Below are 11,615 nucleotides of genomic sequence, written 5' to 3'. Positions count from 1 at the left end.
GACGTGTTGTTGAGACTATTAGGGCACACGCATTGTCAACGACTGTTTTTAAGACGTTTGGTGAAATCTTCGTGATTTGGAAAGTTTATTTCATGCTCCATAATAGGATTTCCCAATTGTATGATTTGTTAAGTTGCTCAATATTTTTTTTACACAAAAATTTAAAAATCAAATCAATTGTCTATTCATATATAATTTTAAAAGGTTAGTATATTTAATTTTTATACTAAAAAGAAATAACAAGTTATCACATGATATTCGTTTCATAAAATTGATATTTGATTATATTATTTTGTTAACTAAATGTTAAAATATTCGTTCGTAGATATTATATAAATGCAACCAATTCAATAAAGCGAATTGACATAATTGGCCTGGCTCGAATCATTTATCCACTGTGTATGGCATTTAAAGCCTGCGAAAATAATAGTCTTAAATACATGTGGTGTATGTTTGAAGCAACACGAACAAAATTTCGACACAGCCATGACAATTTACATCTATTTTGAAACTTTCAAAATATATACGTTAAAAGTAAATGTTATTACTGAGATTTCAAGCTACTCTCAACTACTATCTTAATAATGCATTTAATAATAAATATTAAATAATGAATGTGAGAGTTTAATTAACTTTTTAAAATTTGTATATATGAATTTGAACAATTATATTAAAAACTAGTTGAGAGTGAATTTAGGCCCAAATATGTATCGATATCAGAATTCCAATTACCTAATAGTAAAATATTATGTTGAGAGTTGCTTGTTTTAAATGTTAATTTGACAAAAAAAAATTAACGAAAATTATTTGATAAATTATTACTTGGGAATTAAAATTAATTGATAAATTTCAAAAATAACAAAGATTATTTGATAAATTATTACTCGGGGAATTAAAATTAATTGATAAATAAACTAAATAGTAATCAAATAAATAAAACATTAGATTTATTTTTCAGCTACCCGTGTTGAAGTAGGTGGCTTCGATTTCCAATAATATATTCCGCCCATATATTGTCTTCACAACTTAAGCCTCAACCCTGGAATCCTAATTCATTCCATGGCTCTACCACTGCTAATCCTCTCAGTTCTCACAATTTTCATAGCCTATAAACTCTACCAACGCCTCCGTTTCAAGCTACCCCCCGGCCCGCGTCCTCGCCCCATCGTTGGGAACCTCTACGACATCAAACCCGTCTTCGTGCGCTGCTTCACCGAGTGGGCTGAAGTCTACGGCCCCATCTTCTCTGTGTACCTGGGATCCCATCTGAATGTTGTAGTTAACTCGGCAGAGTTAGCTAAACAAGTCTTGAGAGACAATGATCAGCAGTTGGCTTACAGGAACAGGACTAGAATGATTTCAAGGTTCAGCAAGAATGGCATGGATTTGATATGGGCCGATTATGGTACACACTATGTAAAGGTTAGGAAATTGTGTACTCTTGAGCTCTTCTCGATGAAGAGGGTCGAGTCTTTGAGGCCCATCAGAGAAGATGAGGTTACCTCCATGATTGAGTTCATTTACAAAGACAGCATCAAGCCTGGTAAAGATTTTTAGCTTTTGTGGTTGATCCTTTCTTTATACATCCTTTTATTTTCTCAAGTGTTGAGCTTGATATTTTAATTTTCTTTTTTTATTGTTTCTGTATGTTGTCTGGGATTTATGGGTTGCTTTAATGATGCTAGATAGTCCTTTTTCCCCTTTTTGAAGCGTTTTGGTCTGAGCTTTTATGCCACTCAAATTTCAAGATAATAAACAAGTACTGGTTTTATGTTCTGATCCACACATGAAGGGAGAAGGATGATCTTTTCTCCTTTAGCTTGTTTTGTTATCACCATTCAATAGTTGATGGTCTGCTCTTTTGTGTGAAACTGTGTCTCCTTGTTACTCGAAGGGGTTTGGGCTGTTAAATGGAGATGTTTTGGTAGTTGGGACTTGAAAGCATATTGCTGTGAAGAAGATTACCCGTGGATAATGTACGTATAGAGTGAGGTGAAAACCATAGGAATCCTTGTGAAATTTGATGGTTTAATTATCACTCTTGGAATTTATTTATTTTTTCTTTAGATTTGGTATGATTGAGGGCTCAGTGGTTCACATGAAAGGTGGTGTTTTTTCGAATTCTCGGAGTATAACAGACCAAAATATTTAAATATTCTTTAGAAGGGCTACGGATTTTGGGCTACCTCAAGGGATTATATGCTTTCAGGACTGTGAAACCTAGAATTAGTGTTCGATGTAGAAACTGGAAATTTGACATTTCAGTGGGCGATACTTTCATTCTTTAACTATACGAATAAAACTTGGAACTTTTTTTTTTGGGCGGGGGTGGGGGGAATCAAACACCGATTCTTGATCCTCGCCGGATCTATTGTGATCCGCACATTTTGTGGATGCGGTGGGAGATCTTTGAAATTTGATCCGAATGTTTACAGCCTCTTCGTGTGAATTAATGGAAATGGATTCGACAATTGGCTGGAAAATGGAAATTGAGTTCTTACTCATTGTGTTATTGCAGGAAATAAGGGAAAGGCTTTGGAGCTGCGCGAGTACTTGGGAATGGCAGCGTTCCTGCACATTACAAGATTGAGTTTTGGAAAGAGGTTCATGGACTCAAACGGCGTGATAGACAAACAGGGGCAAGAGTTGAAATATATTTTGGACAATGCAATTAAGTTGGGCTCCACGAAATCATTTTCAGACTTCCTCCCATGGTTTAGGTTCTTGTTCAAGTCTGAAAATGCTGCACTGGACGAGCATGACACTTTAGCGAATGACTTCACAATTAAGATAATGGAGGAACACACTCTTGCACGCAAGAAGTCGGGGAGCACCAAGAGCCATTTCGTGGATGCATTGCTAACTCTTCAAAAGGAGTATGATCTCAGCGACGACTCCGTTATTACTCTCCTTTGGGTAAGTTGACGGTTAGAAATCGACAATAATCATGTGTAGTTGTTTATGTGGCAATGTGATTGAAATGTAGGGTCCGAGCTACTTGATGGTTTTAAAGATTTAAGTAGCACTTCTGCTTAGGTCAGTTTAAGATATGCCATAGCATTCTTATGTAATCAAGATTATGATATTTACACACCAACAATCTAAATGCATGCAGGATATGGTGTCAGCAGGAATGGACACTGTCACCATCACTGTGGAATGGGGGATGGCGGAGATGGTGAGGAACCCAAGAGTTCAAAAGAAAATTCAAGAAGAACTCGATCGTGTAATCGGTCAGGATCGTATCATGACAGAAGCCGACATACCGAATCTCCCCTACTTACAATGCGTGGTGAAGGAGTGCTTTCGGGTGCACCCCCCAACACCGTTGTTACTCCCTCACAAGGCAAATTCCAATGTCAAGATTGGTGGTTACGACATCCCCAAGGGATCCACCGTGAACGTCAACCTCTGGTCCCTTGCTCGGGATCCTGCGGTGTGGAAGGACCCCCTCGAATTCTGGCCCGAAAGGTTCCTTGAGGAGGATATTGACATGAAGGGCACTGATTATCGGCTACTCCCATTCGGGTCAGGGAGACGTGTCTGCCCCGGTGCGCAACTCGCAATCAACTTCGTGACATCCATTTTGGGGCACATGCTGCACCATTTCATTTGGACTATGCCCGCAGGAATGGGGCCTGAAGATATAGACATGAACGAGCAACCGGGATTGGTTATCTACATGAAAACGCCTTTCAAAGCTGTTCCGACTCCAAGATTGTCCGACGATTTGTGCAAGCGCGTCGCCGTGGGAAATGTTTGAGTTTGTGCAAATCTTTGGATTTAATACGATCATTTTCTATGGCAGCAGGACGCCATTTTACCATATAGTTTACTTTTGGATGTCATTCTTCAAGACTTGATTCTGTATACTTAAGAAAGTCATCCACAGTTATTTAGTAATGCGATGTATTTCCATCAATATTTGAGACTTGTAACTTTATTCTCCATTTAATTTAAGTTATGCAGCTCCAAGCAGATTATATTAATCTAGCACTTGTATTCTCAGGCGCCTATGGTTTTTTATATAAAAAAAATAATCCTTTTTTGTTCCCAAAAGCTGAATTTGAGGGGTTGGGAAGGCAATTTATTTATTTTGTATTTTTTGAAAAGAAGCGAATTCCGTATCAAAGAGAAGTTATACAATATATATCATAGTTCAAATTTTCTCAATTCGTTGGTGTCGCAACGGCGTCCACGCCCACACAATCTAGATGAGAGCACGCACATTATGTACGTAACGTAAATTATGTATAAATGGTGTTGACAAATGGCCGTGAAATTTCGTCTTTCCATGAAATACAATAATGAAAATCATATGATTTTATTAACCGAAAAGAATGGAATTTAACAAATCATTTGATAAAGTCACCTAGTTGAAAAATATTCAGTCAAGTATCAGCTGATGATTAACGTTAATTATGTCAAAGAAATTACAAGAAAAGGCTATCAGCTGATAATTAATCATATCGAAGAAATCATTTGATGGATAAAGTATGTGATTTTTATAATAATCAATTTTTTGGTAGAATAACTCGAATATAATGAAAGACTCATAAATTAAGAAACTTTTTTATATAAAAAAATATCAGATAAATTCGTCGATATAAAATTGGGGGCTACAAATGTGAGTTTGCTAACTTTGCTAACTGTATCTCAAAAGTGAAAATGAATTTGAAGTAATAGGATTTTTATGGATAGTACCAGTTGATACTGATGAGGAACTCTGAAATTTAACAAACGCGTTCCTGTAAGCCATACGGAATCCTATATCTGAGAATTCTAAGCCTGTGTACCGAGTTCCAGCATCAAAGTGTGATTGATGTGATTTGCTGTTGGACCAGAAAACTGAACGGGCCCTGTTACAGATTTCAAATGCATCAGTTTATATAAATTTCAATATTATTCATATGTATTACTCAAATCGAATTAATGTAATTAAATACGAGTTTTTAATCGTTCTTGGATAATAATATGGCGTAGATTGCTGAAGAACACATGCCTTATTCGACTTACGTAGAAATAAATAAACAATCAAACAATAATTGGCTCAAACGAACTCAAAATTTTGACGAATGACAGATGATTCATGTTGATACTTTGGCTAGATATCACGTAGTTTTCTTAGATATGGGTAGATAACGTTCTTGCCTTTTTTTTTTGGTGGCATTCAGGTTTCCTGTGCAGTTAATAACAGATGGATTTACCTGGATTGACATATCGATTCTTCATAGCCCATTCGTCACGCATGGCTTCAAATTTTTTGAAAGGAGCTCCTGGTGCGCAAAAGAGTGTGAAAATATTCCAACTTTAGTACCAGCCTCAGGAAGATGTATAACTGCAGTTAAAGATGCATAACATCCAATGAAATTTACCTTCAAGCTCCACCATTGCCTTCTTAATCACGGGTTTAAACTTTCCTGGAGAAAGATCAGGTATTGTCACAAAACAGAAAGGACAATTGAAGGTGTCATAAGATACAAGTTCAAGTCATTGAGAGGCGATGGTACCGTGTCTCCTTTCCACATCCATCAAAGAAGTCAAAGCTGTTCCACCTACACTCCATTTCTCAACTGGAGCACCCAAGTTCCCCACCTGAAAAATATGCACAGCTACTAAAGGCTCCATGAATTCTATGATTAGTCTTGTTGAAAAAGAAACCACTAGAGCACCAGAAAACTGAGAAGGAAATAGAAGAAGGAAGAACTAACCGAGGAGATCAGACCAGTCTTGCCAGAATGGAGTAGTACTCCAGCAGCATAACCCAATGCATAGCAGTAGTTTGAATCAAAGTTAGAAGGCAAACCACATCTACCTTCATAACTGGAAAAGAAAAACAAAAATGGAACCAAGAAGTAAAATAGCCATCATTCCTTGTTGTTTTCTGATAATATCCCAAGAGGCTGATAAAACAATGAAATGTCAGTGTAATATTTAATTCTATGAAACATTGAAAGTTTACGAGTATAAAGTTATTACTTACCCAAAAAAATGAGATTGTCCCTTAAACTCTTTATTGTATAAACCCTGTTTTTTTCTGGATTCCAATTCAGTTTCAACCATCTGGATAAGCATTTTATCTGTTTCTATTTTTGCAACCTAAAATGAAACAGTAAAATAGTACAATGATAAAGAACAAATAGTACAAAGTATTATCATGTTATTCTCTCAAGCTCTATTAAATAAGGATTGGGAATAAGTCAAGAATGAGAGTAAAATGAAGGGCCAATGATAAAGCAATGAATACCTGCACATTTCCATGTGGATCTCTTTCAAGCATTAGTTGCTCCTGAATTGCTTGTGGAAGAAGTTCAAAGAGGCCGTGAGATTGACTCCTGAGTTTCTTCTTCCACATTCCACCTTCATCAACAACATCATGAGCGAGAATTTCATTCAACTCTGCAATCAGTTGTTGCACCTGATACACAAGGATGAAGTAATGTTCGTAAATCATATATTTTCTTCAATAACTCAATAATTTTTAAGATGGTACGACAAGTTGAGGAAGTTTTTAAAAGATAGATGGCAACATATATACTTCTAATAGGAGTCAAACCTCTGGGATAAAATCAATCAAGCCTTCCGGTATAAGTATGACCCCATAATTGTAGCCAACTTCAGCACGTTTACAGATCACATCGGTAATATAATCTGTAACGTTCTTCATAGTCTGTTTCTTTGCTGCAACCTGCAGGAAATCAAACCATTTATGAATTTCGTAAGAATTCTTTGATTAATTCCTTAACTTTTCTGGTGTTCTTTCTGTTTTTACGATCCCTACAATGCTAGTTGCCAATCAAATGTCAAATATTAAAAAAATAACCGAAGAATACCTCTTCACCAATTATAGTTATATTGGGATGAGTCTGCAAAGCGCACTCCAATGTTATGTGAGAAGCAGCACGGCCCATAAGCCTCACAACTATGCATGACGATTCTTAGGTAAGATTATAATTGAGGCACAAATTGTAACACAAATTACAGAATAACATATCAGTTAGATATACGCCAAAAAGTTGAACTAAACACAATTAAAGAACTTACAATGATAATATTTTCCAGTTGAACGAGCATCTAGCATAACATTTCCAATCATTTCTGCATATATCTAATACCAGAAAAACAATAACAAGAATGAGGATTGAAAATAAAAGTAAAACAGAGAGAAAGAAGGATGACTGGATGAGAGAATTTCACGTCAAAGTAGCATTTCATCATTTAAAAAGCTCGAGTATAGTGAATAAAAGAACTAAAGTTCATGCACTTCAAATGCAGTTAAATAAGAGACAGAAGATCCTAATATATTTGGTAATCCACAAATAAATGGAGAATGTGATTTATTTACTCCAATAAAAGGGAACGTACTCATGTAAGATGGCAAAAGAGAACACTGAAGGAAATCAAGAAGAAACATCAAGCATATTCAAAATGTTCAAAATTTTCTAAAATTCAAAGTAACTTGTCACATTCAGGATGAAAATGAAGATCACGGGATCTCAAATCAATTTTTGCATTTGGAACTACGGGGGCCAATGGATTGTAATGTCAGCATGGGAAAGCATTACATCATTCAAATTACTAGAATAGTCATCAAGCTGGCATGTTGCAATTGAACCATACAAGTTAGTTCAAGACTCAGTTCAAATTAAAAGAGGATTTAATTACAATTCCCTGCCTGGAAGAGTTTTTATTAGTGTATCAGAACGCATAGTGATTGTCCTCTCAACGATGTCGAACACCTAAATCATATCATGTAGGGAAGTTGAGCATTTTATGGTGGAAAGATGTGTAAAATGCATTGGGTCTCATTTAGAATGACTCTCACATCAAGGCAAAATGGTAGTTACGCCTCAATGGCTTATGCTTTACAATTAAGGACTTGTAAACATGAAAGCTACTCCTATGCTCACTTAGACGATAGATAGAACTCCATTGGTAGCAAAAAGAGTAACGGAAGTTGTTTTGACAAAATGTTTACCTTGCATGCTGTATCAAATCCAAAGCTTGTGGGAACTTCTTTACATTTCAGGTCACCATCTATTGTCTTAGGACATCCAATAACCCGAGTTTTCAATTCCTCCCCCTGAAATGTTTATGCAACAACTAGACTTGAACAGAGCTGTAACAGAAATCAAAATAACTATCCAGGGGAATAATATTTACCTAAAATTTTCCGCAAGAAGACAGGCATTAGTGTTTGAATCATCTCCTCCTATGACTACCAGTCCATCTAAATCAAGCTTCTTTGCTGTGTCTTCTGCCTGGCTGAACTGAGGAAACATAATGTAGGCACAAGGTGCAAATGACAAAGTGAGATAATTAATAAGGTCCACAGTTTTTAAAATTTACCAGTACTCTTTAATCATCAGTCTTTAAAAAAATTCCGCCTAACAATAATATATAGAATTTCTCTAGGATTGTTAAACCAATGATTTTAGGGACACATGCCTGCTTACACAGGCTCATTAGGACTCCCCAACAACTAGTTTTATAATGCAGTTGTGTGACATATAGTATATTCATGTAGACACGTCCTGATATAGCTTGATTGATGGCAATATGAGTTTTTTTTGGTTCTATAAACTCAATGAGTCTACTGTACATATGTTTCTTGTGCCTTACTATGACCATAGGTGAATTTATGGAATGGTAGCTCCAATTTTTGTGTCATTGCTGATATAAATTGCCCTTGATGGTTTATGGAATATACAAAACTCATGTAAATAAAATGGATACTAATTATCTACTTGTTCAGGGGTTTCTATTTTGTCTCTCCCGCTACAAATCATGTCAAAGCCACCCTGCAAGAGAAAACAATACATTGTTAAAATGCTAAAATTTGGATGATCTATACATGCTCCGACAAAAGACATATAAAACAATAAAAGCAAGTGCAGTGCTTGGCAAGGGAGAATATAAATAAATGAAGCATGTTATTTTTGTTGAATTATTCAGATATACTGTTAAGATACACCAATAAAAAAATAAGAGAAAACTAAATAAAAAATGTGGAAAGAAAAATAGTTAGCTGTAAGTCTTATAATCCCATATAAAAACATTGTCCAACCTCACAAGGCACACAGATTTATATGTATATTTTCCTTGAGACAATGATTTACTTAAAATTTTCTCATTAACCTTGACCATTGTTTCTTTTTTTGTGGATAAAAGCATTAGTTGTTTTAGCTCAACGGTAAAATAGAAATAGCATTATAAAGTCAAAATGACCAATACCAGAGGTCCAGAATATATAAAGCCTGTTTCATACACATCAACGTTGCAAAGTTTTGCCCGGCATAAATATTCTTTTTTAAAATTTGATTCAACAGCTAATAGAATATATTACCAATAAACCATTCTGGGAGTATATGTCGAGACATGAAATATAAAGATAGTGGAAAATAAATCAAGAAAAAAACACAGAGAAATTCGGAGTTCATGCACATGTGACATAATTTTATTTTGTAAGAAGATTGAAACCAAAAGAAGATAGATGTTGAGATGTCGTCTTGCCGTGAATTCAAAATATGATTGGTCTAATTTTGTGCTGTTTAGTTTTCATAAATGTAGTACTTGAAACTAACGGGACAATTTACATTGCTCAAGCGACTTTGAGCCATAACCTTTTTTCTTATGGTTCTTTCATGGTTCAGCCTGGACCAAATTATCCACTGAGAACTCAACTTTAATTATACCTCAGTAAAATCAAATGGTAAAGATTCTTACTTGGTTTCTATAAGGATAAACAAAGTCGGTGGTCAGTTCGACATATTTACACTTCATAATCCCTGCTGGACCACCATTAAAACCGTATAATTTGCTACCTTTTGTTCTATCCTGCAAATAATCTAAGAAAAAGAACTTCAAAAATCTTGAAGTAACCTATTTTATGACCCAAGTTATCAATATTTTCTAACTTTAAAAGTTAAAAAGCTCACCAAAGAGACCGGATATCACATTATGGCCACCAGGAGCTTGTCCTCCAGAGAGGACAACACCAATCTTTAAGCTTAGGTCGGAAGTAGTGTTAGATGAATCAACAGGAACAAGCATTGCTGATGGTTGTCCAAAGAGATTAGGGAAAAGCTTGGCAATTTCGTCTATAGAAACAGTGAAAGTCGATGCATCAATATTTCTCAAGCAAAAATATATTTTCAACATCAACTTCTAGATAGGCACTTAATTAATTATTCTCATGAATTTATTATCTAAAAATCAAACTCTTCACTCTCTATTTTAGTCATTAGTTAATTGATACCTCTGCTCCTGAGGTAAACGTCAAATTTCAAAAAACATATGAATCACGGAAGGTTTGTGAATTTCTTTAATTACACGTCGGGTTTGTAAAAAAATGTTTCACCTTCTTGAGACACAAGTTGTCGGTTGACAAGCAAATATTGGTTGCTCTTCAAGTCACTTTGGAAAAGGACAAAAATTTAAAAAGAAAAAAAAATAGTAGAACTGGACTAAAATTAAGCAATACAAAGACCAATACACAAATAAACAAATATACATTATCAAAATCATAATTTTTCACGCTAAAAAATGAAACAAGTCGAGGTTCCGTGGTCGTAGCCTGTGATTCATTGAAGGGTTGAAACTTGGCTTGCGTCGAGAAGAAAGGCCGAGCATGAAACAAGTCGAGGTTCCGTGGTCGGGGCCAGTGGTTCATTGAAACTGGGCTTGTGTCGCGAGGCCGAGCCTCAAGGCTACTTGCATGCCGTTTAGGCTTTTGATTAACATGCTTTGTGGTAAACAAGACTAGTGATATGATCAACACTTACGCAGAATTCAATTAAAATCAAAATATGAGCGTCTGGATTTCTAAAATTTCAAAACTATAAAAACATAACTCATGCTGTCAATTGTCATGCCACATCATGCACAACCATTCTATGCATAGCGCGTAGTGTAGGGCGTTTTTGGAAATTCAAGACAATAGCGCTTAATCATCCCCGAATTCAGTCACCACTGTCCTAAACATCACAACAGATAGCATTTGGAGAGACTTCACACGCACGATTTCAAAAGTAAATAACCTGGATTTCCGGCAGCTGAACTTAAAGGACCATCGACGACATTGAAGGGCTTCCTGAGAACCTCTGGCAGTGGGAGGGAGACTTCTAGGCGGCTCGCCTGTACCTCGCTGTAATCGGAAGCTGATCTCCCCGGCAGCGTTGCTCCTGAAGAAACCATAGAATCAGAGATCGAAATAGAGGTTTGTTAGATGGAAAAGTATGAATGATCAGCAAGAATGGGAGATGTGAGTAGTGTGTGTGGTGGATTGCGATGCAAGGTAGATGGAGAGGGCTTAGAATGCGGGAGGTTGGTTAAGAGAAGCGTTCAAATCTTATTGAAGTTTACGCCTGCCTACACTTTACTAAAAGCAAACTATTTTTGCATGGCCCGAGACTGATAACCACCATATTTTATACGTAGTTAAATATCATATATTAAATTATCTTTTTTATGTTTTGTATCGATTTTTGTCCTAAAAAACATACGTGAGCTCATAGAATATATATACATTTTGTTACTATAATCAGACAGTGCAAAAACATAATTTTTTGACAAAGTTTGAATATAAATTTAAGTTTGAGTCTAAAGATTTAAAG

General features: G+C 35.8%; 1 protein-coding gene and 1 pseudogene across 1 annotated transcript; one reads left to right on the top strand and one right to left on the bottom strand.

The window, feature by feature from the left end:
• Positions 1–1,013: 1,013 nt before the first annotated feature.
• LOC142545518 (cytochrome P450 98A2-like) lies at positions 1,014–4,004 on the top strand. The gene is made up of 3 exons (XM_075652741.1): positions 1,014–1,543; positions 2,519–2,916; positions 3,116–4,004. The coding sequence occupies exons 1-3, from the start codon at positions 1,060–1,062 to the stop codon at positions 3,761–3,763; spliced, it is 1,530 nt and encodes a 509-aa protein (XP_075508856.1). The 5' UTR covers positions 1,014–1,059; the 3' UTR covers positions 3,764–4,004.
• A 602-nt stretch (positions 4,005–4,606) lies between these two features.
• LOC142544574 (pyrophosphate--fructose 6-phosphate 1-phosphotransferase subunit beta-like) lies at positions 4,607–11,292 on the bottom strand (annotated as a pseudogene).
• Positions 11,293–11,615: the final 323 nt, after the last annotated feature.

This window comes from Primulina tabacum, chromosome 5, assembly GCF_025594145.1.
Source record: "Primulina tabacum isolate GXHZ01 chromosome 5, ASM2559414v2, whole genome shotgun sequence".
Taxonomy (NCBI): domain Eukaryota; kingdom Viridiplantae; phylum Streptophyta; class Magnoliopsida; order Lamiales; family Gesneriaceae; genus Primulina; species Primulina tabacum.
This window is presented reverse-complemented; position numbering and strand designations above follow the sequence as displayed.